The sequence below is a fragment of the Pseudorasbora parva genome, chromosome 19 (genome assembly GCF_024679245.1).
Source record: "Pseudorasbora parva isolate DD20220531a chromosome 19, ASM2467924v1, whole genome shotgun sequence".
Classification (NCBI taxonomy): domain Eukaryota; kingdom Metazoa; phylum Chordata; class Actinopteri; order Cypriniformes; family Gobionidae; genus Pseudorasbora; species Pseudorasbora parva.
Window position 1 is genome coordinate 10,519,475 of NC_090190.1, and position 24,596 is coordinate 10,544,070.

The window sequence follows — 24,596 nt, forward strand, 5'->3', positions numbered from 1 at the left end:
CGGAGTTTTATTGTTTGTGGGCTGCAAGTATGCAAGAGCCGGACCATTTAGGGATTTAAAAACAAAAAGCAATACTTTAAATTCAACTCTGTAATGCACTGGCAACCAATAAAAATTCATTAAAATTAAGTAATGTTCTCATTTACAAACCCCAGTTAAAAATCTGGTTGCACCATTTTGAACCATTTGTAGCCGTGACATAGAGGACTGGGATATTCCAACATATAAGGAATTACATTAATCCAAACGAGATAAGGCAAAAGTATCTGTAACTCTTTCTAGATCTTTAAAGGATAGGAAGGACTTTATAGAAGTTATAACTGAAAATGTTCTGGCAGTCATGACACCATGGCATTACAGCAGTATTGATACAGTACAGATACACATCCAACTAGCCTTCCGTGCTGATCCTCACACAGATTAAAGTCCTGAAGTTTGGGTCATGTGTTTAATAAGAGTGTTCAGCCTCTAGACGAATGACGTGGGCTGCCGAGGGACACACCGGCCATCTGCCTGAGGCTCTCACGTAGGCCTCGTCCCGTTTAAGAGATTAGTGCCAGTAGGAAGACGACATATGTTTGTGCTCAGTCACTATACAAGGCCAAGCACAAGATATTTATGTCCTTGTCAGTGTTAAAGATTTTAGATGTAGCAGCTTGTGCTTCGACTCGAGGCAGCTGAAACTAGTTTCTACAGCATCAACTAGGTGATCTTTGACCGGAGGCCTGTACTCTGAGACTTTTCTCAATGACTTTTGCCGTGCATGGTGATTATTTATCATTGGTTGTCACTAGTGTTAAATTAACTTCAAGAACGTTAAAGTTCAATCCGTGGGAGATGATTTATGATTTGTTGGTTTTAGTGGTTATGCAGCTTCCATTTTTGAACACGAGAAAACATATAGAAATACAGATTCTCATTGGTAATGTTATGTGATCTTTCCAAAGTAAAAAGTTATATCAGTTATATGAAAAATAAACATGGCAAGTAGCTGCAGATATTGGCCATGACAATTCTATGAAGCTCAATTACATTTTATTGCTGATTTACTTGAAGACAACAATTATTCAGTGACAATCATACTGTCAATCATCACATAATGACAATCATCACGTTATAGTTTGGCTGCACTTGCCTAAGTTTCCGATGGCCTAGAGTAGGCTACTCCAAGCACCTGACACAGGCTGATCCAATTTACGGATGTCGTTAACAAGAATTAACTTGTTTTGATCTTGGTGCAAAGCATGCTGGGAGGATGGGGCTTATGTCGAGCGACAGCAACAGGGGTATAAAACCGTGTGCACAGATGAATATTAGCAAAGTGCACACACAGGAGCTTACTTCCAATCGGATCTTATATTCGTTCTCTTCGCTACAACTAATTACTGATTTACTAATACTTACTTACTAAACTGGCAGCCATGGTTCTGGAAGACTCTGATATGGAATTAGTATTTGAGATTGAAGTCGCTGTGAGTAGAAGCGTTCATCTTGCTTTTGGCTCATACTTTTTAGGGATTTCGGGACTTTCTTAATGGTTCAAATCGTTTTGACCGAAAGGAATTACTTTGTCAATCCTAATTAGGGTTTAATACTTTGTGAAATTTGGTAGATGCAGCTGAGCATGATGAAATAAGACAGTTTTCATGGACTGTGAGCTTTAGATTTATAACCAAAGTGCATAGAGTGTTGAAATATTTGCAGGTGGTCTGTGGTTTATTTGCAGGTTTCAACTCGTGGTTGCCCTTAAATGTTACATTAAATTGCATGGCTCTGCATTAATCTGTAAAACCGGAAAAGGTGTTAATTACACAGAAAAACAGAAATTTGACATATACACTGTTGGAGTAAATTGTACTATAGATCAGATTAATGTTGATTATGATGGTTCAGCAGATGCTGAAAAGTGTTGTCTTGCTATGTTGCATGTAGGAACATGATGTGGAGACTCCATATGGCAAAATCCACTGTACCATGAAAGGCGTTCCTAAGGGTGACCGGCCCGTCATTCTCACCTTCCATGATATTGGACTGAACCGTAAGCTATTATATATCTTAAAAGAATATCTTGAGTCATAAAACTTTAAAATGTCCCCTCCGTTTTCTTGTTCCGCCTTATAAGCCATGTCAATCAAGATGTTCTTTAAAAGGATAAAAGCTTGAATGAAAATATTATTCTTCTCCAATAGACAAAAGCTGCTTTGAACCCTTGTTCAGCCATGAGGATATGCAAGAGATCATGCAGCACTTTGCTGTGTGTCATGTAGATGCACCAGGGCAGCAAGAAGGGGCTAACACCTTCTCCACTGGGTGAGTTACATTACATATATTGATGGATAAGTTGATATCTATAAATGAATGCAGAAAAATAATAACATACTTTTATATTTTCTATAGATATGAATACCCTTCCATGGACCAACTGTCTGAGACTCTTCCATCAATCCTTAAACATTTTGGGTGAGGCGTTTATTTTATTATTTAACAGTTTTAAGAAGATTACAGTTTTGTTCTTTTAAATCCTAAACTGATTTTCTTACCCTACAGACTGAAGAGTGTGATTGGCATGGCTGTTGGAGCGGGTGCTTATATCCTTGCTAAGTTTGCTGTAAGTTTGACTTCCTTTTTGATTATAATTAAGTGACTTAAAGTTTTAATCAAACCAGGATAAAGAGCTAAAAGTCTTTCTTATCCTGTGGATTTTGGCACTCATTTGGCTAGTTTAGCTGGTATGGAATGTCCCTAAAATAGAGCTTGACTTGCAGTTGCTTTCTTTATTAAATGTGTTCAGATGTGGATTGCAATTACTGTTTTCTTTTCTAGTTGGATTACCCTGCTATGGTAGAAGGCCTTGTTCTAATAAACATCAACCCATGTGCTGAGGGCTGGATGGACTGGGCAGCACATAAAGTGAGTGCTAACCACTTAAATTCATAATTTATATTGTATTTCAAGCTTTTGCGTCTGTCATGGGCTCATTATTCGCATGAATTCCAGATCTCTGGTTGGACTCACGCCATGCCTGACATGATCATCTCTCACCTGTTTGGAAAGGTTGGTCAAGTTTAATGTCTGACCTAATCTAGATCTTTTTTTTTTATTATTAATACATTTATTCTAACATTTATGGCTTTTATTATTTTTTCTCCAGGAGGAAATCCAGCAGAACCATGACCTCATTGGCAGGTACCGTCACCATGTTGTAAATGACATGAACCCGTTCAATCTGGAACTCTTTGTCAAGTCCTACAACAGGTAAGCATAATACCACTACTAAAACGTCTTGTTAGAAAACAATGTTCATCGACATAACATTTAATCAATGTTTTCATCCACTTCACAGCCGAAGAGACCTGGAAATCGAGAGGCCTGTCCCCGGTGGCCATGTCAATGTGAGAACACTAAAGTAAGTCTGAAACTGTCTAGAAAATAGCTTTTGGAAATTTCTAGACAATGTAGGATGGATTTCCTGTAGTCATGACTTTGTTTTCAGGTGTCCTACACTCCTGGTGGTTGGAGACAGTTCCCCTGCAGTGGATGCTGTGGTAGGTTTAACTTTAATCCAGGGCTAATTTATTATCATTGCCATACTTTTTAAGAGTTTTTTTCTTTTTCTAATTGAAACCTTCTTTAAACTGTTGCTACACACTTCATGTCTCCTGCATATATATTTAGTGGTTTAAATGTCTGTTTTCTCTATAGGTTGAGTGCAACACAAAACTGGACCCGACCAAAGCCACACTGCTTAAGGTGAGTGGCCTCCAGTGAAGCTAGCAGGTATTTATAGCTCACATGGAAAAGTCGGTGCTGATAAGATTCCGATAGCTCAGCATTATCTAGTGACTAATTTACCCAGGTAGTGCAGAAGCGGTCTACATTGGCCAGCTTTGGGGCTGAATCTTTCCTCGGCTGACCTAATTTTCCACAGCATGCCCTCAGGTAGACTAAGAATTAGGTTTATGGCGTCCAAGATGGCCTATTTAATCACCGATAAGTGCCGAGTGCAGTGGAGTTAATGGAGCACTTGGTGTTTTAGACACCTGTGTGAATGGCAGAAACAGAAATGAGAAACAAACAGTGACGCATTTGTGTTTGCCCTGCATTTTAACTAACACTTGCCTCTTCTTTTTTCAGATGGCTGACTGTGGAGGCTTGCCCCAGGTCGACCAGGTGTGTATTTATAAAGTTTATGATCATTTAGATTAATTTGCAAGTTTGCTCAAGGTACAGGATAATCATTAGGGATGAAGCGTGCGCTAATCTCATTACGGACAGCAATGGCACATAGATCTAATACTCGGCTTGCCACCTGCTGCTACCAGCTGTTAGAATCCATCCTGTTTCAAAACATGTACTTAGTGAAATCTGTTTTCCACCACGACCTGATTAGTTGTTTTTGAAGTTAATTAAACTGAATGCTCCTTTTATTGTCTCCTTAGCCTGGGAAGCTAACAGAGGCTTTCAAGTACTTCATTCAGGGCATGGGTTACAGTAAGTATTGTTATTGTCTTTTTGTTTAGTATAGACCTTATTTGACCAGACAGCTGTGTTTTCATAAAGAATACCCATGGTGCATTGCCAACTTCTTTGTTCATGTGAAATTTGTGTGCAACACATTTAACAATATGACTGGGCTGTGCTGCCCTCTACAGGTGTGATTTAAACTTCAACCTCACTTGCTCAATTTTACCTTTTCTTAAAGGGTTAGTTCACCCAAAAGTGAAAATTATTTCATTAATTACTCACCCTCATGTCGTTGGATACCCATAACACCTTTGTTCATCTTCGGAACACAAATGAAAATGTTTTTGTTAAAAGCTGATGGCTGAGAAAGGCTTCAGATAGGCCTCAATTGGCATACAGTATTTCCAGTGACCTACTCACAAGACCCATAAAAGGCACTAAAGACAACATTACAAAGTCCATCTCACTACAGTGGCTGTACAATAATTTTACGAAGCGACAAGAATAGTTTTTGTGCACAAAAAAAATAAAAAATAAAGACTTTATCCGCCAAGTTATTGTCTTCCGTGTAGGTCTCGGACGTGAACTCACGCGATAGCGGCGCTCCTCCTCTTCCGGGTCATGTATTGAACGGTGGAGCTGCGTCATATTGTAAAATTATTGTACAGCCACTGTAGTGAGACGGACTTTGTAATGTTGACTTTAGTGCCTTTTATGGGTCTTGTGAGTAGGTCAGTGGAAATGTACTGAATGCCAATGGAGGCCTATCTGAAGCCTTTCTCAGCCATCAGCTTTCAACAAAAATATCTTCATTTGTGTTCCGAAGATGAACGAAGGGGTTACGGGTGTCCAACAACATGAGGGTGAGCAATTAATGAAATAATTTTAATTTTTTGGGTGAACTAACCCTTTTACGCAAAATGTATAATTTCTAATCAACTTTGAGATGTGTTAAATGTAATTCTTTTATTATTCACAGACACAGTAAACTGATTAAAAGTGACATTATAATGCTAAAAAAAATAAATGTTCTTTTGAAATATACACAAAAATATTAAGCAGCCCAACTGCTTTCACCATTAATAATAAATGTTTCCTGAGAAGAAAAATCTGCTTATTAAAATGATTTCTGAAGGATCATTTGAGTAATGATGCTGAAAATTTTTGCATCACATAAATTACATTTTAAAATATAGTCAAATACAAAAGTTAGAAAACTATTTTTGATCAAATAAATGTAACCTTGGTAAGCATCACATATCGGTGAGAATTCTTTAAAAAACATTAAATATATTACCGACCCCAAACTTTTGAACAGTAGCGTTTCATTATATTATATTAAACTTGGATACTTGTGATTAAACATAATGCATACATCAGATTTGCTTAGCACATACAAAAAAAGCTTTAAAATATGTGTCCTAATCGGTATTCCTCTGCCTCTCAGTGCCCTCTGCCAGCATGACCCGCCTGGTCCGTTCCCGCACAGCATCTGGATCCAGCATCACCTCCTTTGATGGCAACCGCAGCAGGTCGCACACCAACGAGGGCAACCGCAGTCGCTCCCACACCAATGAAGGCCGCGCTCGAGCCCACACCTCCGAGAACCAGCGCGGACGCTCGCACACCGACAACATGGACAGTTCTGTGGACCAGGCTCCTAAGTCCACCGAAGTGTCCTGTTAGACTGGCGACCTTGTCTCCGGTCCATCTCACACATGCATTAACCTCTCTGTTCTGACTGTGCTGCGCTGCCACTAACTACACACGCAACAAGACCGCCGCATGACGCGGTGCTGTGCAGTTTCCCTCAGGGGTCTTGACTCTTGCACCATTTTATTAGTCAGAGAGCATTTACGCCAAAGTGTCTTGTGTTTAAGACGATTTCCTGGGGAAACGCTTAGAAAGGAGTGGCTAGGGTGGATGAAGGACAGGATGATGGAGTTAGTTCTCGTTTGCACCCTGCGCAATGGCTGTCTTGTTGCTGTTAGAGGCAATGCAGCACAGAGACATTGTGATGGTCATCATCTTCAAAGTATATTAGGCACTGAGAAGGGCACATGTTTGTAAATTTATGTTGATCTCTAGTCTGCAAGTTAATTTCTTTTTCTCAAATTATAATTACCACACTTAACATGCTAGTTTGAGTGCATAATTAATTTGTATAATTTGTATATGTTGAAATGGACCTACATGATTTGAAAAGGGATTGGTTGACCACAGAGTAGAGATGGTGATATTTTTTTTTCATGATGCTAACCTACCTTATAAAACTAAGGTATAAGCTCCTAATGTGTTGATTTTCAATTTCCTGTGGGTGCCCCATTATTTTGGGTTATATTTGCAACTCAGTAAATGATGCTCTTAAAGTGATTTTAAATATTTTTTGGATTAAATGTTTTAAAAAGAATCTTAACATTAGTTTAAATTCAACAAAACTATTTGTAGACAATGACTGTATATGAGTGATATTTTTGTCGTTTTTTTTTTTGTGTGTGTGTGTGTGTGTGTAACAATGATGATTTCTATGCAATCAAGCACAACAGAACAAAATGTGCCATGGAATCCTCTACTTGGACTGGATGCTTTTTTTCCCTTAAGGTTTTGAAAGAATAAAGTGAAGGATTGCTCAGAAAGAGAGATAAGGAACACACCTGCTCTTCCACGCACACTAAAACAAATGCTTGCAGCTTGGTAAGGCACTTCGCTTTGTAAAGATGTAAAACAACATGATGCACTGCATTTTTAACGGAATAACAGTTTGTATTTATTTAAAAAATAAAATAAAATAAAAAGCTGGTTACTCATTTTTTTTGTCTGTGTTTATTTGATAACTCAGCAGAACTGTGCCCATACACAACATTATAGTATATGGAAGGTCAAACTTTATAAGGCGTAACTCGCTCTAAGGACTACATCATCATTCAAGAGCATAAACGTGGAGAAAGGTATGAAACTACAAAAATCAGTAGATAAAAGCAATGTAGATTTCTTTACATAGACTTTGCATAAATTAAGACTACTAACTACAGAAGTCGACAAGAACTTGTCTTTTTACATATCTATCACTTACATTATTTGTACAAAAGGATTTATTTGTCACACTGTAATAATCTTGGTTGAAATAACCTAACAAATGAAAAATTGGGTTGCCAGAGGCCACATAGTCTTAAAAGTTGATCCAAAAATGATTTACTCACCCTCAAGTCATCCTAGGTTTATATGACGTTCTTCTTTCAGATGAAAAAAAGTTATATTAAAAAGCTTGGAAGAGCCAGGCATTTTTAAATATAATTTTTATTCATCTGAAAGAAGAATGTCATATATACCTAGGATGGCTTAAGGGTGAGTAAATCATGGGTGAACTATCCGTTTAAAATAGCATATATTAGAATGTCAGTTTATTAAAATTTTTCCAATAGGAAAAAAGTCTCATATAAGAAAGAACGATTGAAAAACTAAATCTGTGGCTTTCACCCAAATCTGTTTTTTCTGCAAGGTCTTATACACTCAGTTTCAAAGCTCACGTCTCTCATGGTACTGCTCTAGATCTGTAAATATGTCATTGGGGTTCTTACAGCTCAGGTTGCAGAAGCAGGCGTTAATCCACATGACCTGCCAGGTGAAGCCGGATCCGTTCGGGCACTGAAAGTCGACCTCAACAGTCTTAGATTTGAAGGGGATACAGCAGCGCTCATCAGTACACACTCCACAGTATTTGGGCCGATATGTTTTTGTACTAGTGCAGCCGGAGATGGTGAAGTTGTGTGGCCTCTCTGCCTTATAGATGTTCAAGCACTTCTTTCCAGGCTTATGGGGAGTCAAAAATTAAAAAATGTTATATTCATCATATTACAATAAATTCTACGTTTGTGTTCTTGTTGTACCTTGATGTGCTTTGTGATGTCCACTTTGCAAGGCCGGATGTTGCAGAGTCTGCTCTCTTTGACCATCTGACACTGCTTGTTGTTGTTAGTTATGCGTAAAGACACTCCACGGCCGCAGGTCTTTGAACAGGGACTCCAGGAGGATGTCTGGGTCACACAGTTCTTGTGCCAGCTGTCATTTATACTAGACAGGGCTGTAAGAATGCAGAGAAAACAATGAACAAATTCTAGTTTTAAAAATGATTTTTTTATATACAACCATTCAAGTTTGGGTTGGCAAGGATGAATTAAATTGATCAAATGTGACAGTAAAGACATTTATAATCTAAAGAAATATTTCTATTTCAAATAAATTATGTTATGTTGAACTTTCTATTCATAAAAGAATCCTGAAAAAAGTCAATTACTGTTCCCTGCTTTCAACAATGATAAAAATAAATAAATCTTGAGCACCAAATCAGCCTATTAGAATGATTTCTGAAGGATAATGTGACACTGAAGACGGGAGTAATGATGCTGAAAATTCAGATTTGCATTACATTCTAAAATGCATTTTAAAACTGTATTTTTGAGGTCTTACCAGCCTCAAACGGTAGAACATTAGTGTACATTTAAATTATATTATATTTAATATAATAAATATAATAAAATATAAGTATATTGCATTTAACCAATCATTACACTGTAAAAAAAAAAATCCAGGTCTCCAATTGAATTTTTTTTAGTGACTGATCACATTTTTTTAGTTGGTCAAATTGAATTTTAAATATGTGAATTAAATTGTATCAATTCACAGAAATTCAATTTGGCCCACTGAAAAATGTAGATGTGATCACTCACTAGAACATCTTCAATTGGAGACATCATACAAAAATATTGGAAAAATGTCCATGAAACCACAAATTCTGACCATAGAAAATCAGGCCATAATACTTTTCTATGTTTTTGTAGGAAAAATAAGCAGTTTCCATGTACTATTCGGTTGGCAATATTTTAAATTGAAAGGATTAGTTCACCCAAAAATGAAAATTATTTCATTAATTACTCACCCTCATGTCGTTGGACACCCGTAACACCTTCGTTCATTTTCAGAACACAAATGAAGATATTTTTGTTGAAAGCTGATGGCTGAGAAAGGCTTCAGAAAGGCCTCCATTGGCATTCAGTACATTCCCACTCACAAGACCCATAAAGGCACTAAAGACGTCGATACAGAATCCATCTCACTACAGTGGCTGTACAATAATTTTACAATGTGACGAAAATAGTTATTGTGCGCACAAAAATCAAAATAACGACTTTATCCACCAAGTTATTGACGTGAACTCGACGCATGCGCGAGAATATGACGCAGATCTGCCGTTCAATACATGACCCAGACTGCGTCTGAAAAACCTAGGCTGCTGAATCGTTGCCTCGCTGCCTCATCAGACAATGACTTGTAAGGCAGCGTTTTGTGCATGAAGGCACTTCATGAAACCAATTTCGGACAGACTTCTAAGGCAGTGTAACAGTTTAATGATCTACAGCAAAATAGAGCGAGCTTTGGTGAGAACTAAACACATATTTAATAACTACAGTAGTGATTTCTCGCTAGAAATGATATCAGAAGTGTAATATGTTGGTAAAAACGTACATTTACACACAAACTGACCCGCAAACGCAACTTCTGGACGCCATCTTTTTTCCCCAGCTTAACTGTCACTGACTGGAAAGCACAGGATTGTGGGATATCAAAGGCAGTGAAGGACACATGTACGCTGCCTTCAAAAATCGATCAGATGAAGGTATCTCAGGACATAGGAAGTGAAGCAAACGTTAGATTCGGAGGCAGCTTGATGCCTTCCTGCCTTCAAATGTATCCTCCGAAGGACGCTCATCGCATGAGCGCCGCTATCGCGTGAGTTCACGTCCGAGACCTACACGGAAGACAATAACTTGCCGGATAAAGTCATTATTTTGATTTTTTTTTTTTTGCGCACAAAAACTTTTCTCGTCGCTTCGTGAAATTATTGTACAGCCACTGTAGTGAGATACATGTTTTTAGTGCCTTTTATGGAATGTACTGAATGCCAATGGAGGCCTATCTGAAGCCTTTCTCAGCCATCAGCTTTCAACAAAAATATCTTCATTTGTGTTCTGAAAATGAACGAATGTGTTACGGGTGTCCAACGACATGAGGGTGAGAAAAAAAACTGAACTGTGAAGAAACATCCTTATAAATAGTGGTGTATTTTGTGGTAATGGATGCAAATCACAACACCAGAAGTAAAAGAAGACCTCTATAAATAAGAGCTATCTCTAAATTAACTGATTATGTGGATTAATTCTTTTCTGCCTAGAATGAGTTGCAGGAAGAACACCAGAGATCATACCAGCCATTGTGTGTCGTGGCGCTGTCTTCCGCCCCCTCCTGGACTCGTCACAGATCCACAGCTCACAGCAGCGGCCAGAGATTTTAACTCGCCGTGGGTTCTGGCACCAGACCCTGGGGGGCTGAGACTCATTACACAGCGACACACATCCAATCGCCCCATTTACACACAGACACTGGTATTTGCAATTGGGCTGAAAGCTCTGGCCGTTGCGATAAATCACACCATCGTGCTCACAGCCAGTGCCTGGCAGATCTGGATAGTGAAAAAGAGCAAAACAAGTGAAGTCAAGTTTATCATATCCAAGCTGGATACAACACCAAGAAAAGTATGTGATGCTTTATATGGAAACATATTCGGTCCCACCAACTACTATCAAAAAATAATTACAATGTACTTATTGTGTTCATATTGTGCTGCAAAACATTTTTGCTGATACTGAGCTGGGACAGGTGTGGTGGTATGGGTAATTTTATGGGTAGGGTTAGGTGTAAGGGAAGTGTCAACAGTGTCATTATAAATGTAATTAAGGAAAAGAATTACAGTAATTACATACAGGTATTTTTTTAAAGGGGTCATATAATGGTACATGCACTTTTACAAGTTGAGTATACAGCAATGTGTGTTGGTAGTGACTGTACACAACCATCCTATAATGATAAAAATCCATCAAGTGTTTTTTTTAATCTCCTAATATGTTTTCACCTGTCTGAAATCAAGCCGTTCCACCGTGTGAGATCACACGATCAGACCCCACTCCCACGACTGAATGTTGATTGACAGCAGCGTTTCATCTCAGACCTGCCCTGAGCGAGCTCAAGCTGTCGTCCGCCATTGTGGATACGCTGAAGCAGAATGGCGTCTAAGCGATTGTGGTGTTCTGTTCTTGGGTGTAATTATGAACACGGCAGTAATTTTGATGTGGATATATCTGAAATATCGAATTGATACGGTTGAACTTGCACAGATGTGTCCTGAGAGGCGTTGTCAAACTTTCTCCTGTTGTCTAATCAACTCTTCACACTCAAAGCCCCCCCAGAACAGAGGGGCGGGGTGAGCAAAGCTCATTAGCATAAAAGGCACATGCACAGAACCGGCTTGCTGAAAACAGAGCTGTTTTTCACCAGGTTAAATTAGTGATTTCTTAGAATACAAAAAATACTTTTTTATTAAAGTATATTAAAAAGTTTTCATTTAGACACTAAATAATCATAATAACCTGTACAAAAATGGCATTATATGACCCCTTTAAAATGTAAGTACAATGTAAAAGCATACACAATAAGTGTATTGCAGGGCTATTCAAATCTTACCCTGGAGGGCCAATGCACTGCAGACTTTAGCTCCAACCCTGATCAAACACACCCACCTGTGATTTTCTAATGATCCTAAAGACATTGATTAGCATGTTCAGGTGTGTTTGATCAGGGTTTGAGCTAAACTCTGAACCGCATTGGCCCTCCAGGGTAAGATTTGAATAGCCCTGGTGTATTGTATCAAAACTACATAGTAGTTAAGGCCACCTAATATAAAGTGGGTCCACGTATGCTAATAGGAAACGAGAATGTATTCTGTTCAGCATTCTTGGCTTGGTTTATCTGGGTTCTGCCACCTTAATCTTAAATCTTCTAATCTAAGAGCGGAACACAGTGTTAATAAGAAAGCTGTGTTAGTACAATGACACTTACACGCACATACTCCTTTTTCGTACCTAGGCTTGTCTGCGCTGTAATCACAGTAAAGGCCACGATGATAGTCACAGTTTTCTTTCTCATTGCAAACCTCTCCCACCTGTTTGGCACATGCTCGGCAACAATCGCAGCCGTCCGTGATCAGGCTAACGCCTGGCGGACAGGTGGGGGGAGTTTTAGGGCATTTGCAGGGCCATTGGCAGTACCGGGTGAGGTTATCGGGCTCCGGGGCCACTGGCTCCGGTATGGACAGCTTCTTAGAGGAATCCTGGGCAAATGCCCTGTGAATCTATAAGACATAAATCCCAACAGATTCCTGTTTCTGACACATTAAGGATTTTGTTTCTTTCCCCCTCAAGTTCCCTCCTATCTATACAGACATTGTGAAAAATGGGTCGGAAAGAACTATTTATTTTCTCACTAAAAGATTTAAAGGGTTAGTTCACCCAAAAATCAAATTGATGTCATTAATGACTCACCCTAATGTCGTTCCACACCCGTAAGACCTTCGTTCATCATCGGAACTTCTGAAATCACGTGACATTGGCGACCCGAATCTTTGATCGATTCACTGATTCATTAACCGTTTGATTCTTTTTGGAGGCACATGGAGGAGAAGACAATGCTGAATAAAATCGTAGTTTTTGATATTTTTGGACCAAAATGTATTTTCGATTCTTCAAGAGACTCTAATCAACCAACTGATGTCACATATGGACTACTTTGATGATGTTTTTATTAGCTTTCTGGACATGGACAGTGAAGTGGGCATTGATTGCATTATGCTCTGGGACTAAAATATAAAATATCTTAAACTGTGTTCGGGAGATGAACGAAGGTCTTACGGGTGTGGAACGACATTAGGGTGAGTCATTAATGACATCAATTTCATTTTTGGGTGAACTAACCCTTTAACATCTTCATTTGCTGTTCTTTATCTTTGACATGTAAAAACATTTCATTTTAACCTTTAAATGCAGTGCCGTTTATAATCAGAATCTATATAGCTTCATTACTCGCCAATACATCTCAGAGCAATGAAGTGGTTCTAATTACACTTTCCTCCATACATCAAATTATAATAGCTATAGACTTGTTGTCAGTTAAACGCACATCAAGTCAAGAAATAGATAAAGCTTATGGGTAGGTAGATATTGATATTATGGTAGCTAATGTCACTTTCTTTGTAGTCCATCAATTATGGTAGGCAAACTGATGTAAATAATAGCCTTTGAAAGGAGAGATAAATCATGTTGATAAGTCATTTAAATAGCAGGCACCTCTTTAGTTGACTGCTTTTGTTTGATTTACATGGTTGATTGACATGGCAACACACACCAGCAAACTGATGTCTTTCAGCTGTAGGCTCCTTAACTTTTGACCTCTTGTGGCTTGTGTTAGATTAGCAGCAGATATGGAAGGTGGAAGAGCAACAGTTGCGTATAATTAAGGCGTAAGAATGCACTCAATGTGGCAGTTCTATATATCTAAAACACAGGGTTGCTGTCATGTTCAGAGACTAAATGGAGCGAACTAAGCTTTAAACATTTTTAAATGAGTTAAAGCAATAACAGTATAACTGAACACTGGCTTGACAAACATGTTCGTTTTAGTCCACAGGGCGGCAGTATATACTCTCACACATGACAATGTTATGCGTTGTCATTGCATTCCTTAAATGAGTGAAACATTAGGTCATTGGTTAAAAATGCCTGTCACTTCGAATTAAACCATCATTTAAACTTTAATTCTGTTTTTGGGGTTTAGGGGAAAATGGAAAATTAGGTTATTAACTGATTATTACTTAAAGGTAGGATAGGTAGGAATTGGTAAAAAAACATTTTTTTCCAAGCTTGAGATTATTTAAGTGTCTTTATTAGAGAGTAAAATATTTTTGAAATGCAGAATTTTGAGCTGCTCTGATATTTTTTAATATTAATTTTATTTTACACACCGCAGAAAAAAAAATAATAAAAAAAAGTTTTTTTTTAAATTCAAACTCAGATGGAGATGCATATGTTAAAATCAATTGTAATTTGCGGAACTTTTCTATATGTAAATATTATTTATAGTGTGTCGGGTAAGGGTAAGATCTCTAAATAACAACAAAACAAAAAAACTAATAGCATAAGAAATATCAACTGCACTGCTGAGACCATATTAATAATATTGGGCATGCATTGATATAACTTTTATCCAAATAATGTGGTTTAAATAAATAATCCACAAATAAATAATCTTTCTTACCTGTGGTACACAAGGACCTAGAAGAACCCACATCAGAAGCCAAGTCATCACTGATCCCGAGTGATAAATACATTGAATCCAAAGTTATATGGTATTTAAAAAATAGCCCATACACGAGCCGGATCCATTCATTTGGTGACCTGAGGATATAGCGCGCGCACATGCATGCACATTCACACCTACACACATACACACCGCGTTGCTGCTGCTGTGAAGTGTGAAGTTTTCATATTCAAGATCCTTAATGACGTCAGACCCGAAATGCTCACGTGATCTGGCCAAACCAGCGTGCAAATTCTGTCAACTCATCCAAAGTGTTTCATCGCATCTTAAAACCATAAGTAAGTTTTTGCTTGTTATATTTTATGTTTATGTGTGGTAATGTGAACAGTTTTATCAATAAAGCACTCGCGAATGTTGCTATGGTCTACTCTAGGCTTCATTATTGCAGAGGTGTAGCCTATTGCAGTGTTTGAGGTGCTCTGAGGTGCTCTGAGGTGCATCATTTCTTTAGTTACGGAAAACATTTTTTTGCAGTTTAAAACTGTTGAAACGTATACAAACATGGCTCAATCCTCTGACTCTATAATTCATTCCCTGAGAATAGTAAGTTAGATGCACAGAAGCACATTTTTGGCTTTCTCTGTGAGAACGTCATGTTCTAAAGGAAAAAGAAGAAAGAAGGAGTGGGCTTAAACAGAAAAAGAGTACACATTCCCTTGCTCTTTTCATACCCTGATAATGGATATAGCCACTTTGGCACGGTGCACAAAATGCCAATGTGAAGTTCAAATATCACTCAGCTGTCCCAGAAGAGTGCTGTATTTCATGTTTCTGGGGAATACATTACAAAACATCGCATTTATTGCGCATTTTTCCAGTCTGTTACTGACCACTTATGGTCTCTTTAAAGTTGACTTGTTTATTGGCGATAAATAGCACTTTATTCTGATGGCCCGATTTAAACAATATCCACACTGATGACATCATTGTTCTATAGCTCAATAAATAAACTAAATTAAATGAACTAAATGGAATCTACTTGTTGCTTTGTCTTTGTAGCTAAAAGTCAGATGTAGATGCTTAATTCTTAGGAGAAGTGCCAGTGCAGGAGAGAAGACTAATGAACACGTGAGAACAAAGAGACTGTTATTTCTAACACAGAGCTACACAAAGGTCACTTGCTGGCAATGTCAGTGAAGTGGGTTATTTTAAAGAATAGGCAGGTAAGGACATGCACAACCCAGAGATCTATAACCTCCCAAAAAAGATAAACTCTTCAAAACTAACACAGCAAAACATTAGACACTACTAAATCTCCCACTTAGCATTCATTTTGTATTTACGGTCCCTTTCGAGTGGTAAAGCATGCAATATAAATCCCAGCCCAGTTTCAGTTAAATTTAAGTTTGTCTAAATTAAAAGAAATAAGTTCATTACTCCAAACAATGAAACCATTCAGATTTCTTAAAATGTATACGTTTTTTGAACTCATAAAAATACTCATAAAAGTTCATTTGAGTGGTTAAAAAAAGTGCATTTTGCCCTTTAAGAGGATGAATTGTAACATATGTAAAGTTAGCTGTGGCGAGGTAGTCGAGCGAGAGACGTGGGAGGAGCGAGCGAGACAGTACGTGATTGAAGATGAGCATCACCTGCGAGGCAGACCCGGTCTCAAGTCCTCTCATGAGGGAGCTCGGAGGCATATAAGGACGAGCAACACCGGTGAAGGACGAGAGAGGACCAGGCCTGGACTTTGTTATGTTTGGTTTATGTTTTATTATGTGTGTGTGTGGAAGTCAGCCATGAGGGGCTGCCCACGCCACGTTATTTTCAGTTTGTTTATTTTATTTGATTAAAGTCTTGTTAATGTTTGCCAGCGCTCGCTCCTCCCACGTCTCGCTCGATTACCTCGCCACATTAGTATTGTAAACTCTCAATCTAAAATGACATCTACATTCCCTGGCTGCGTCCGAAACCTGGAAAATGCTGTCTTCGGAGAACACATTTCAAGGCAGGAAGGCATCAAGGCATGTCCGATTCTAATATTGCGGCTTCACTTCCTGTCTCCTGAGATACCTTTATCTAATCCATTTTTTTAAGTACTTGACGTAAAAAGCCTTTGATATCCCACAATCCTGTGCTTTCCATTCTGTGACAGTTGAGCTGGGGAAAAAGATGGCATCCGAAAGTTGTGTTTGCTGGTCAGTTCGTGTGTAAATGTACATTTTTTTACCAACATTTTCCATTTCTGATGTCAATTTTGGCGAAAAATTACTAATGTAGTATTTAAAAATGTGTTTAGTTCTCACCAAAGATCTCTTCATTTAGCTGTAGATCATTAAACTGTTACACTGCCTTAGAAGTCTGTCCGAAATCAGTTTTGTGAGGTGCCTTTGTGCACAAACGCTGCCTTACAAGCCATTGTCTGATAAGGAAGAGAGGCAACGAGTCCGCTGTCTAGGTTTTCAGACGTAGCCTTTGTCAGTGAGGAAGTGTTAGGGTAAAGAGAGAAATAGTTTGTTACAGAATATTAATAAACATAAATGTCAATCAAATGCTTTAAAACAAGATTTCCAATCTTATGTTTAGTCAAATACAGACTGCCTTCACAGCTCTTTGATCGAAACATTCAGTGCCAAAAGGGAAAAGTTCACTTAAAAAAAACTCTCTGCATTCTTTTTCTCTGATTGCTTTTGATTAAATGTCCAGTCATATCTTACTTATTCTAGTGACAGCTAATTTGTCATTCCAGCATGAATGTGAACAATAACAATGTGTTCTAATTGAAAACTCAGATTCCACTGAGTACTGGCTCTGAGTCAAAGGATTTGCCTTATAAGAGTAGTGAAAATTACCCCATGATGTACTCAAATAACCATCTTCCGGCAGACCACCTTCCTTATTCGCATAGTGTGATGCCGCTCACAGTTCAAAACGTGTGAAATGTTGTGTCAGTTACACTTTTTTTCATTGAATACGGAAGCCGGTCTGCTGGATATTTTACTTTATAAAGTTTTAAATATTGATATATATTTCTTACAAATCCCCATTGATTCGCTTCAGAAGGCAGAGCCGTGTGGAGTACTCAATGGACCCGTCAATGCCATTATAGCTTGGAAGTGTTACAATATTTATTAAAGGAAGTGTATGTACGATTGTGGCCAAAATCGGTACTGCAATCACTTTCAAATTACTGTAGAGGGTGTATCCCCTCTCCCCCTCCCCCTGACTCGAGGTTGCCAGATAGGCTGCAGGATCAGCAGGAACATTTGTAGCTGCAGCTGTGGTAACTAGAGCACAGCTGGCAACCCGAATGCCTGACTTCGTGATTGGTAAATGGACTGAATTTATATAGCGCTTTTAACAGACCCTATGGCCATCCAAAGCATTTTACATTTTGCCTCACATTCACCCATTCATTCCCCGACGGTGATGTCAGCCATGTAAGGCACCATCTCGTCAGGAGCAGCTGGGGATGGGTGTCTTGCTCATGGACACCTCGACACTTGGTCACCGTGATTGAACCACCAACCTTACGTTTGTAGACAACCTACATGAACTACTGAGCCACTGCTGTATCTATTGGTAGATAGGTGGAGGGTGGAGCTTAAGGGCAAAACACAACATGACAACATCAACATCAGTCGAGGGCTGCAACAACAACTTTTAAATGACAATATCCTGGCCGGACTACTGTTGTCAGTGATATATGTATTTGAAATTAACATGATTTCTTAATGTCTAGTGACATGTCAGGGCCATTTTATGATTAATTGAAATACATTTCTTGCATACAGTTCCTTTAAAAAAATAGCAAAGGGCACTGTTGATCTGAACTTTCCTTTTTGGCTTACACCGAACTGCCAGGCTCAGATGAGGCAGAGAAACTAGGCCTGATGCCAAAGTCAACAAAGCATTAGAGAAAGACACAGTCCATTGCAGCACTGAGAGATAGTGCTGGCACTGAAGTCATGAGGGCTTAACATGCATCCAAAAGAGTAAAACTATTGTCCTGACATTTTAGATTCTCAATTATGCATTTCATTAGAAAGACATGATTCATATCTCTCCCCTTTTCATAATGCTCTGATTTTTTTGAAGTTCTCTCACTCTTTGAAAAAATGGGTTTCGGCTATAACCCTGAAGTTCTTGACTCAATTTTCAAGTGCCAAAGATTAAGTAACTATTTATTTGTAATGTAATGTAAAGCTGAATATAATAAAGAGAATTTTCACTCAACATTATCTGGGTTTTTGGCCAAAATGGTCTCAAGCAACATACATTGCCATTCAAATGTTTAGGATCGGTATGATTTTGGAATGTTTTTGACAGAAGACTCTAATGCTCACCCAAGCTGCATTTATTTAATCAAAAATAGGCTACTTTAAATACAATATAAAATAACTGCTTTCTGTTTGAATATTTTAAAATGTAATTCATTTCTGCGTGCAAAGCTGAATTTTCAGCGTCTTTACTCCAGTCTTCAGTGTCACATTATCCTTCAGAAATCATTAATATGGTGATTTGCTGTTTAGGAAACATTTTTGAATATTATCTATGTTGAAAACAGTTCTGTAACATTTTATTTTAAGACTCTTTGATGAATATAAAGTTCAAAAGAACAGCATTTATCTGAAATAGAAATCTTTTGTAACATTATACACTGCCGTTCAGAAGTTTGGGGTCAGTAAGAATTGTACACAACATTCATAATAAGAAATGTTTCTGAAGGATCATGTGACATTGAAGACTGGAGTAATGATGCTGAAAATTCAGCTTTGCATCAAAGGAATGAATTACATTTTAAAATATATATATAAAAAAAAAAAAACCTGTAATGTTAAATTGTAATAACTTTTCACAATATTATAGTTTTTACTGTAAATAAATGCAGTTTTGGCAAGCCTTTTAAAAACTTGTGAACAGTGTACATTATTGCTTTCATTGCAATACTATTGTTTTTGGCTCATGGGGTGAATGGCTTTTTTGTTCCGATAGTTGAATTGTATGTGAGAGCTGCTCTGTATGCTCTCCAGAATGTGTCAACATAACGCAATAATGAAGGTCTAGTTTTAGACACACTTAAGAACTGAGAGTAATTGTTTTTAATGGCTTCACCGAAATAGTTGTCAAAGCAACACATTTTAAAGCTGGGTTTCCATTCACTGAGACGTATCTTGAATTAATTATAGGGCGTAATTTATCTTATTAGATCTAGATGGCTGAAATAAGTCTCAGTTCTCAAGGTTCCCTATGTTTCTGCTCAGTCAAGTGTTTGGAATTCATGGAAAATAAATAAATAAATAAAGCTGTTTAAAAGCAGCACTGTTTGTGCTTTCAGTAATGTGCCAATTTAATATTTGTTTTGCAACTGATTTGTTTGTGGAAATGAATAATTGGACAGATTGTCCAAAGATATCCACATCCTTTTTTCTTAATGGCCAAAAGGCGTGGAGTCTGAAATTCACTGCTACAATAAATACAGTCTTGTTCAAAATAATAGCAGTACAATGTGACTAACCAGAATAATCAAGGTTTTTCGTATATTTTTTTATTGCTACGTGGCAAACAAGTTACCAGTAGGTTCAGTAGATTCTCAGAAAACAAACAAGACCCAGCATTCATGATATGCACGCTCTTAAGGCTGTGCAATTGGGCAATTAGTTGAATTAGTTGAAAGGGGTGTGTTCAAAAAAATAGCAGTGTGGCATTCAATCACTGAGGTCATCAATTTTGTGAAGAAACAGGTGTGAATCAGGTGCCCCCTATTTAAGGATGAAGCCAACACTTGTTGAACATGCATTTGAAAGCTGAGGAAAATGGGTCGTTCAAGACATTGTTCAGAAGAACAGCGTACTTTGATTAAAAAGTTGATTAGAGAGGGGAAAACCTATAAAGAGGTGCAAAAAATGATAGGCTGTTCAGCTAAAATGATCTCCAATGCCTTAAAATGGAGAGCAAAACCAGAGAGACGTGGAAGAAAAAAGAAGACAACCATCAAAATGGATAGAAGAATAACCAGAATGGCAAAGGCTCAGCCAATGATCACCTCCAGGATGATCAAAGACAGTCTGGAGTTACCTGTAAGTACTGTGACAGTTAGAAGACGTCTGTGTGAAGCTAATCTATTTTCAAGAATCCCCCGCAAAGTCCCTCTGTTAAAAAAAAGGCATGTGCAGAAGAGGTTACAATTTGCCAAAGAACACATCAACTGGCCTAAAGAGAAATGGAGGAACATTTTGTGGACTGATGAGAGTAAAATTGTTCTTTTTGGGTCCAAGGGCCACAGGCAGTTTGTGAGACGACCCCCAAACTCTGAATTCAAGCCACAGTACACAGTGAAGACAGTGAAGCATGGAGGTGCAAGCATCATGATATGGGCATGTTTCTCCTACTATGGTGTTGGGCCTATTTATCGCATACCAGGGATCGTGGATCAGTTTGCATATGTTAAAATACTTGAAGAGGTCATGTTGCCCTATGCTGAAGAGGACATGCCCTTGAAATGGTTGTTTCAACAAGACAATGACCCAAAACACACTAGTAAACGGGCAAAGTCTTGGTTCCAAACCAACAAAATTAATGTTATGGAGTGGCCAGCCCAATCTCCAGACCTTAATCCAATTGAGAACTTGTGGGGTGATATCAAAAATGCTGTTTCTGAAGCAAAACCAAGAAATGTGAATGAATTGTGGAATGTTGTTGAAGAATCATGGAGTGGAATAACAGCTGAGAGGTGCCACAAGTTGGTTGACTCCATGCCACACAGATGTCAAGCAGTTTTAAAAAACTGTGGTCATACAACTAAATATTAGTTTAGTGATTCACAGGATTGCTAAATCCCAGAAAAAAAAATGTTTGTACAAAATAGTTTTGAGTTTGTACAGTCAAAGGTAGACACTGCTATTTTTTTGAACACACCCCTTTCAACTAATTGCCCAATTGCACAGCCTTAAGAGCGTGCATATCATGAATGCTGGGTCTTGTTTGTTTTCTGACAATCTACTGAACCTACTGGTAACTTGTTTGCCACGTAGCAATAAAAAATATACTAAAAACCTTGATTATTCTGGTTCGTCACATTGTACTGCTATTATTTTGAACAAGACTGTATATATATATTTAATCAACATGGGTATGGACAAATATGCATGTTTTATGTAAATGTACATTTATTATTAGTGAAACCATACTGAGAGCATGAAGACTGGACATGTATCAAAGGTCACAGATGTTTTTTCAAAGGACTTGTTCATGTCTCAAGCCTAATCTTAAAAATTCAGAATAAGCAGTAATTAATATATAAATAATAATAAACAAAGAATATAAATAAGGGAGTTTTTACACTGGCAGTTTAATTCAGAACAGAGCACAGTTCGTATGAAAAATTGGTGATGTGAAAGCTGTCATGCGGACCTGGGAGTGCGCCAGTACCACACCATACTGGAGGAGATCCGTACCATATTCCACGAGTAGGAATATACAGGTCCTTCTCAAAATACTAGCATATTGTGATAAAGTGCATTATTTTCCATAATGTAATGATACAAATTAAACTTTCATATATTTTAGATTCATTGCACACCAACTGAAATTTTTCAGGTCTTTTATTGTTTAAATACTGATGATTTTGGCATACAGCAAATTGAAAACCCAAAGGCGATCAGCCTGTGGCACTGCTGAGGTGTTATGGAGAACCAGGATGCTTCGATAGCGGCCTTAAGCTCATCCAGAGTGTTGGGTCTTGCGTCTCTCAACTTTCTCTTCACAATATCCCACAGATTCTCTATGGGGTTCAGGTCAGGAGAGTTGGTAGGCCAATTGAGCACAGTAATACCATGGTCAGTAAACCATTTACCAGTGGTTTTGGCACTGTGAGCAGGTGCCAGGTCGTGCTAAAAAACGAAATCTTCATCTCCATAAAGCTTTTCAGCCGATGGAAGCATGAAGTGCTCCAAAATCTCCTGATAGCTAGCTGCATTGACCCTGCCCTTGATAAAACACAGTGGACCAACACCAGCAGCTGACATGGCACCCCAGACCATCACTGACTGTGGGTACTTGACACTGGACTTCAGGCATTTTGGCATTTCCTTCTCCCCAGTCTTCCTCCAGACTCTGGTACCTTGATTTCCGAATGACATGCAAAATTTGCTTTCATCCCAAAAAAGTACTTTGGACCACTGAGCAACAGTCCAGTGCTGCTTCTCTGTAGCCCAAAAGTGGCTTGACCTGGGGAATGCGGTACCATGTTTCCACTCCAGACTCAGTCCACTGCTTCCGCAGGTCCCCGAAGTTCTGGAATCGGTCGTTCTCCACAATTTTCCTCAGGGTCCGGTCACCTCTTCTCATTGTGCAACGTTTTTTGCCACACTTTTTCTTTCCCACGGTCTTCCCACTTAGCAGTAGCAAGCAAAACGGTTTTGCACGTCAGATAGTGTATAAAAAAACAATGGAGTAACGTTAGCGCATTTGAATGAAGAAGCGCGCTTTCTGAGAACGTCCCCTAGCCTAGGTTTATGTTTGGGTGGTTTTACAATAAACAAACTGACATATTAGTCAGCTAAAGAAATGTATTTAAACACGCACCATACATCGCATGCTCCATTGATAAATTAACTATACACGACTGTGTTGTTTACTGATGCTTACGTGACGATAGCCAACAACATAGACATTTGAAACAGTTTTACTCACCGCCTGCTTACAAAGCACGACCGTGAACCTTTATTGCTGGGACCTCTCCATCAAAAACACACTTCTTGTTGATTTCGTGAAGTCCTGTGACAGCAGTGACCATGGAGATCCACTATTGCGACGTCATTTCTGCATTCAAATTGGTTCAAATGTAGCGCTGCCTTCGCTTTTCGCTTTTTGTTTTAAATAATTTTGTTCCGTTATGCTGCTTGTTGTCATCGGTTCCGATTGTACAAGGAGGATGTGGCGGTTGGTCGTTGTGGTATTTGTCCCACTTCTGCCTCTCCTCCACTGTGATTGGATGGCTGGGTAAAAAAAGGCCAGCGCAGGGTTTTGCCCAAAGCTAAACATTCTTCAACTCTCTGTGATGAGTAAAAAATTCAGCGATCAGTGTGAAATAGATGCACAGCTGCTTATATTGAATACAAGTAGAAAAATACACTAGCCTCGGGAAAAATCATTTTGGTGGACACGGTCTTAGCATGCTCCATGTCAACCTTTCTCACTCATTGTGACAACTATGTCACTGCCACACCATACATGCGTCAAAGTAGCCACCTATTTACTCTTAACTTTTCTCTATTTATGAATATTACTACACACACGGGTGAGTTATATTTATATGCAATTTCCCATGAAAACAATCTCAGGTCTAAAATATAAAATCTTAAAATAATCTTAGGGGAAACCCGGGTCAAAAGTAACAGCAATTTTCTCAGAATCCTGACCACATTTGCATTCCAAACTATGACAACACGTTCAGCACAGAAACCTTGATGGATCTGCTAAATATGGGATTTCTTCATCATTTCCTGTGGTTAGGTCCGAAAATCGTTTTTTTGAGTACAGCAAGTAAATTACTGAAGTAATATATATATTTTTTTTGTAATTACAAGTTGTGTTTTCTCCTTTCATGTATCACAGTAATGATCAATCTACAGATTATTTGTTGCTGTTACACACCCTGAAGGTTTGTCATTTCCTGTCAGGATGAAAGTAACACGTTACTTTTGACCCACTTAATAGTCAAAAGTTAAAAGTATAATGCATATTATGCTAATTTAATTACATTTAATTTTCATATTGTTCATACTACTGAAGGAAAAATGTATTTTTTTCATTTTTCTTTAATTTGACATTGCAAATTAAAGGTGCACTATGCAACTTTTCCGCCCGCTAGAGGGCGCCCATTCAAAACAAAGGGGTAGTTTGATGTCGCCAAGTTTGAGCGC

The 24,596-nt window shown here is 38.3% G+C and overlaps 2 protein-coding genes across 3 annotated transcripts in view; one reads left to right on the forward strand and one right to left on the reverse strand.

Annotated features, from left to right (window-relative positions):
* The window catches only part of ndrg1a (N-myc downstream regulated 1a), a 16,668-nt gene extending 9,397 nt beyond the window's left edge, over positions 1–7,271 (forward strand). Inside the window, exons 1-14 of one of the 2 annotated variants that reach the window (XM_067426078.1) lie at positions 1,325–1,472; positions 1,933–2,038; positions 2,190–2,310; positions 2,398–2,460; positions 2,548–2,608; positions 2,824–2,910; positions 2,998–3,054; positions 3,152–3,255; positions 3,344–3,406; positions 3,494–3,545; positions 3,703–3,750; positions 4,135–4,170; positions 4,440–4,491; positions 5,912–7,271. In XM_067426078.1, coding sequence (XP_067282179.1) covers positions 1,422–1,472; positions 1,933–2,038; positions 2,190–2,310; positions 2,398–2,460; positions 2,548–2,608; positions 2,824–2,910; positions 2,998–3,054; positions 3,152–3,255; positions 3,344–3,406; positions 3,494–3,545; positions 3,703–3,750; positions 4,135–4,170; positions 4,440–4,491; positions 5,912–6,150 — 1,140 coding nt within the window. In that variant the 5' untranslated portion in view covers positions 1,325–1,421 and the 3' untranslated portion in view covers positions 6,151–7,271. Of the gene's footprint in view, positions 1–1,324; positions 1,473–1,932; positions 2,039–2,189; positions 2,311–2,397; positions 2,461–2,547; positions 2,609–2,823; positions 2,911–2,997; positions 3,055–3,151; positions 3,256–3,343; positions 3,407–3,493; positions 3,546–3,702; positions 3,751–4,134; positions 4,171–4,439; positions 4,492–5,911 lie in introns of those variants that run through there. The other variant, XM_067426077.1, reaches the window with a different exon arrangement.
* Positions 6,967–14,890, reverse strand: ccn4a (cellular communication network factor 4a). The gene is made up of 5 exons (XM_067426079.1): positions 14,665–14,890; positions 12,415–12,706; positions 10,727–10,981; positions 8,352–8,545; positions 6,967–8,274 (listed from the first exon to the last, which is right to left on the reverse strand). Exons 1-5 carry the CDS (start codon positions 14,710–14,712, stop codon positions 7,981–7,983), a joined length of 1,083 nt encoding a protein of 360 aa, XP_067282180.1. The 5' UTR covers positions 14,713–14,890; the 3' UTR covers positions 6,967–7,980.
* Positions 14,891–24,596: the final 9,706 nt, after the last annotated feature.

Excerpts from the sequence above, each read along its gene's own strand:
- ccn4a (XM_067426079.1), bottom strand. The coding sequence starts at position 14,712 with ATGACTTGGCTTCTGATGTGGGTTCTTCTAGGTCCTTGTGTACCACAG. Across the intron at positions 12,707-14,664 it reads TAGGTCCTTGTGTACCACAG|ATTCACAGGGCATTTGCCCA; the intron begins GTAAGAAAGATT and ends TATGTCTTATAG. Across the intron at positions 8,275-8,351 it reads ACATCACAAAGCACATCAAG|CCTGGAAAGAAGTGCTTGAA; the intron begins GTACAACAAGAA and ends ACTCCCCATAAG.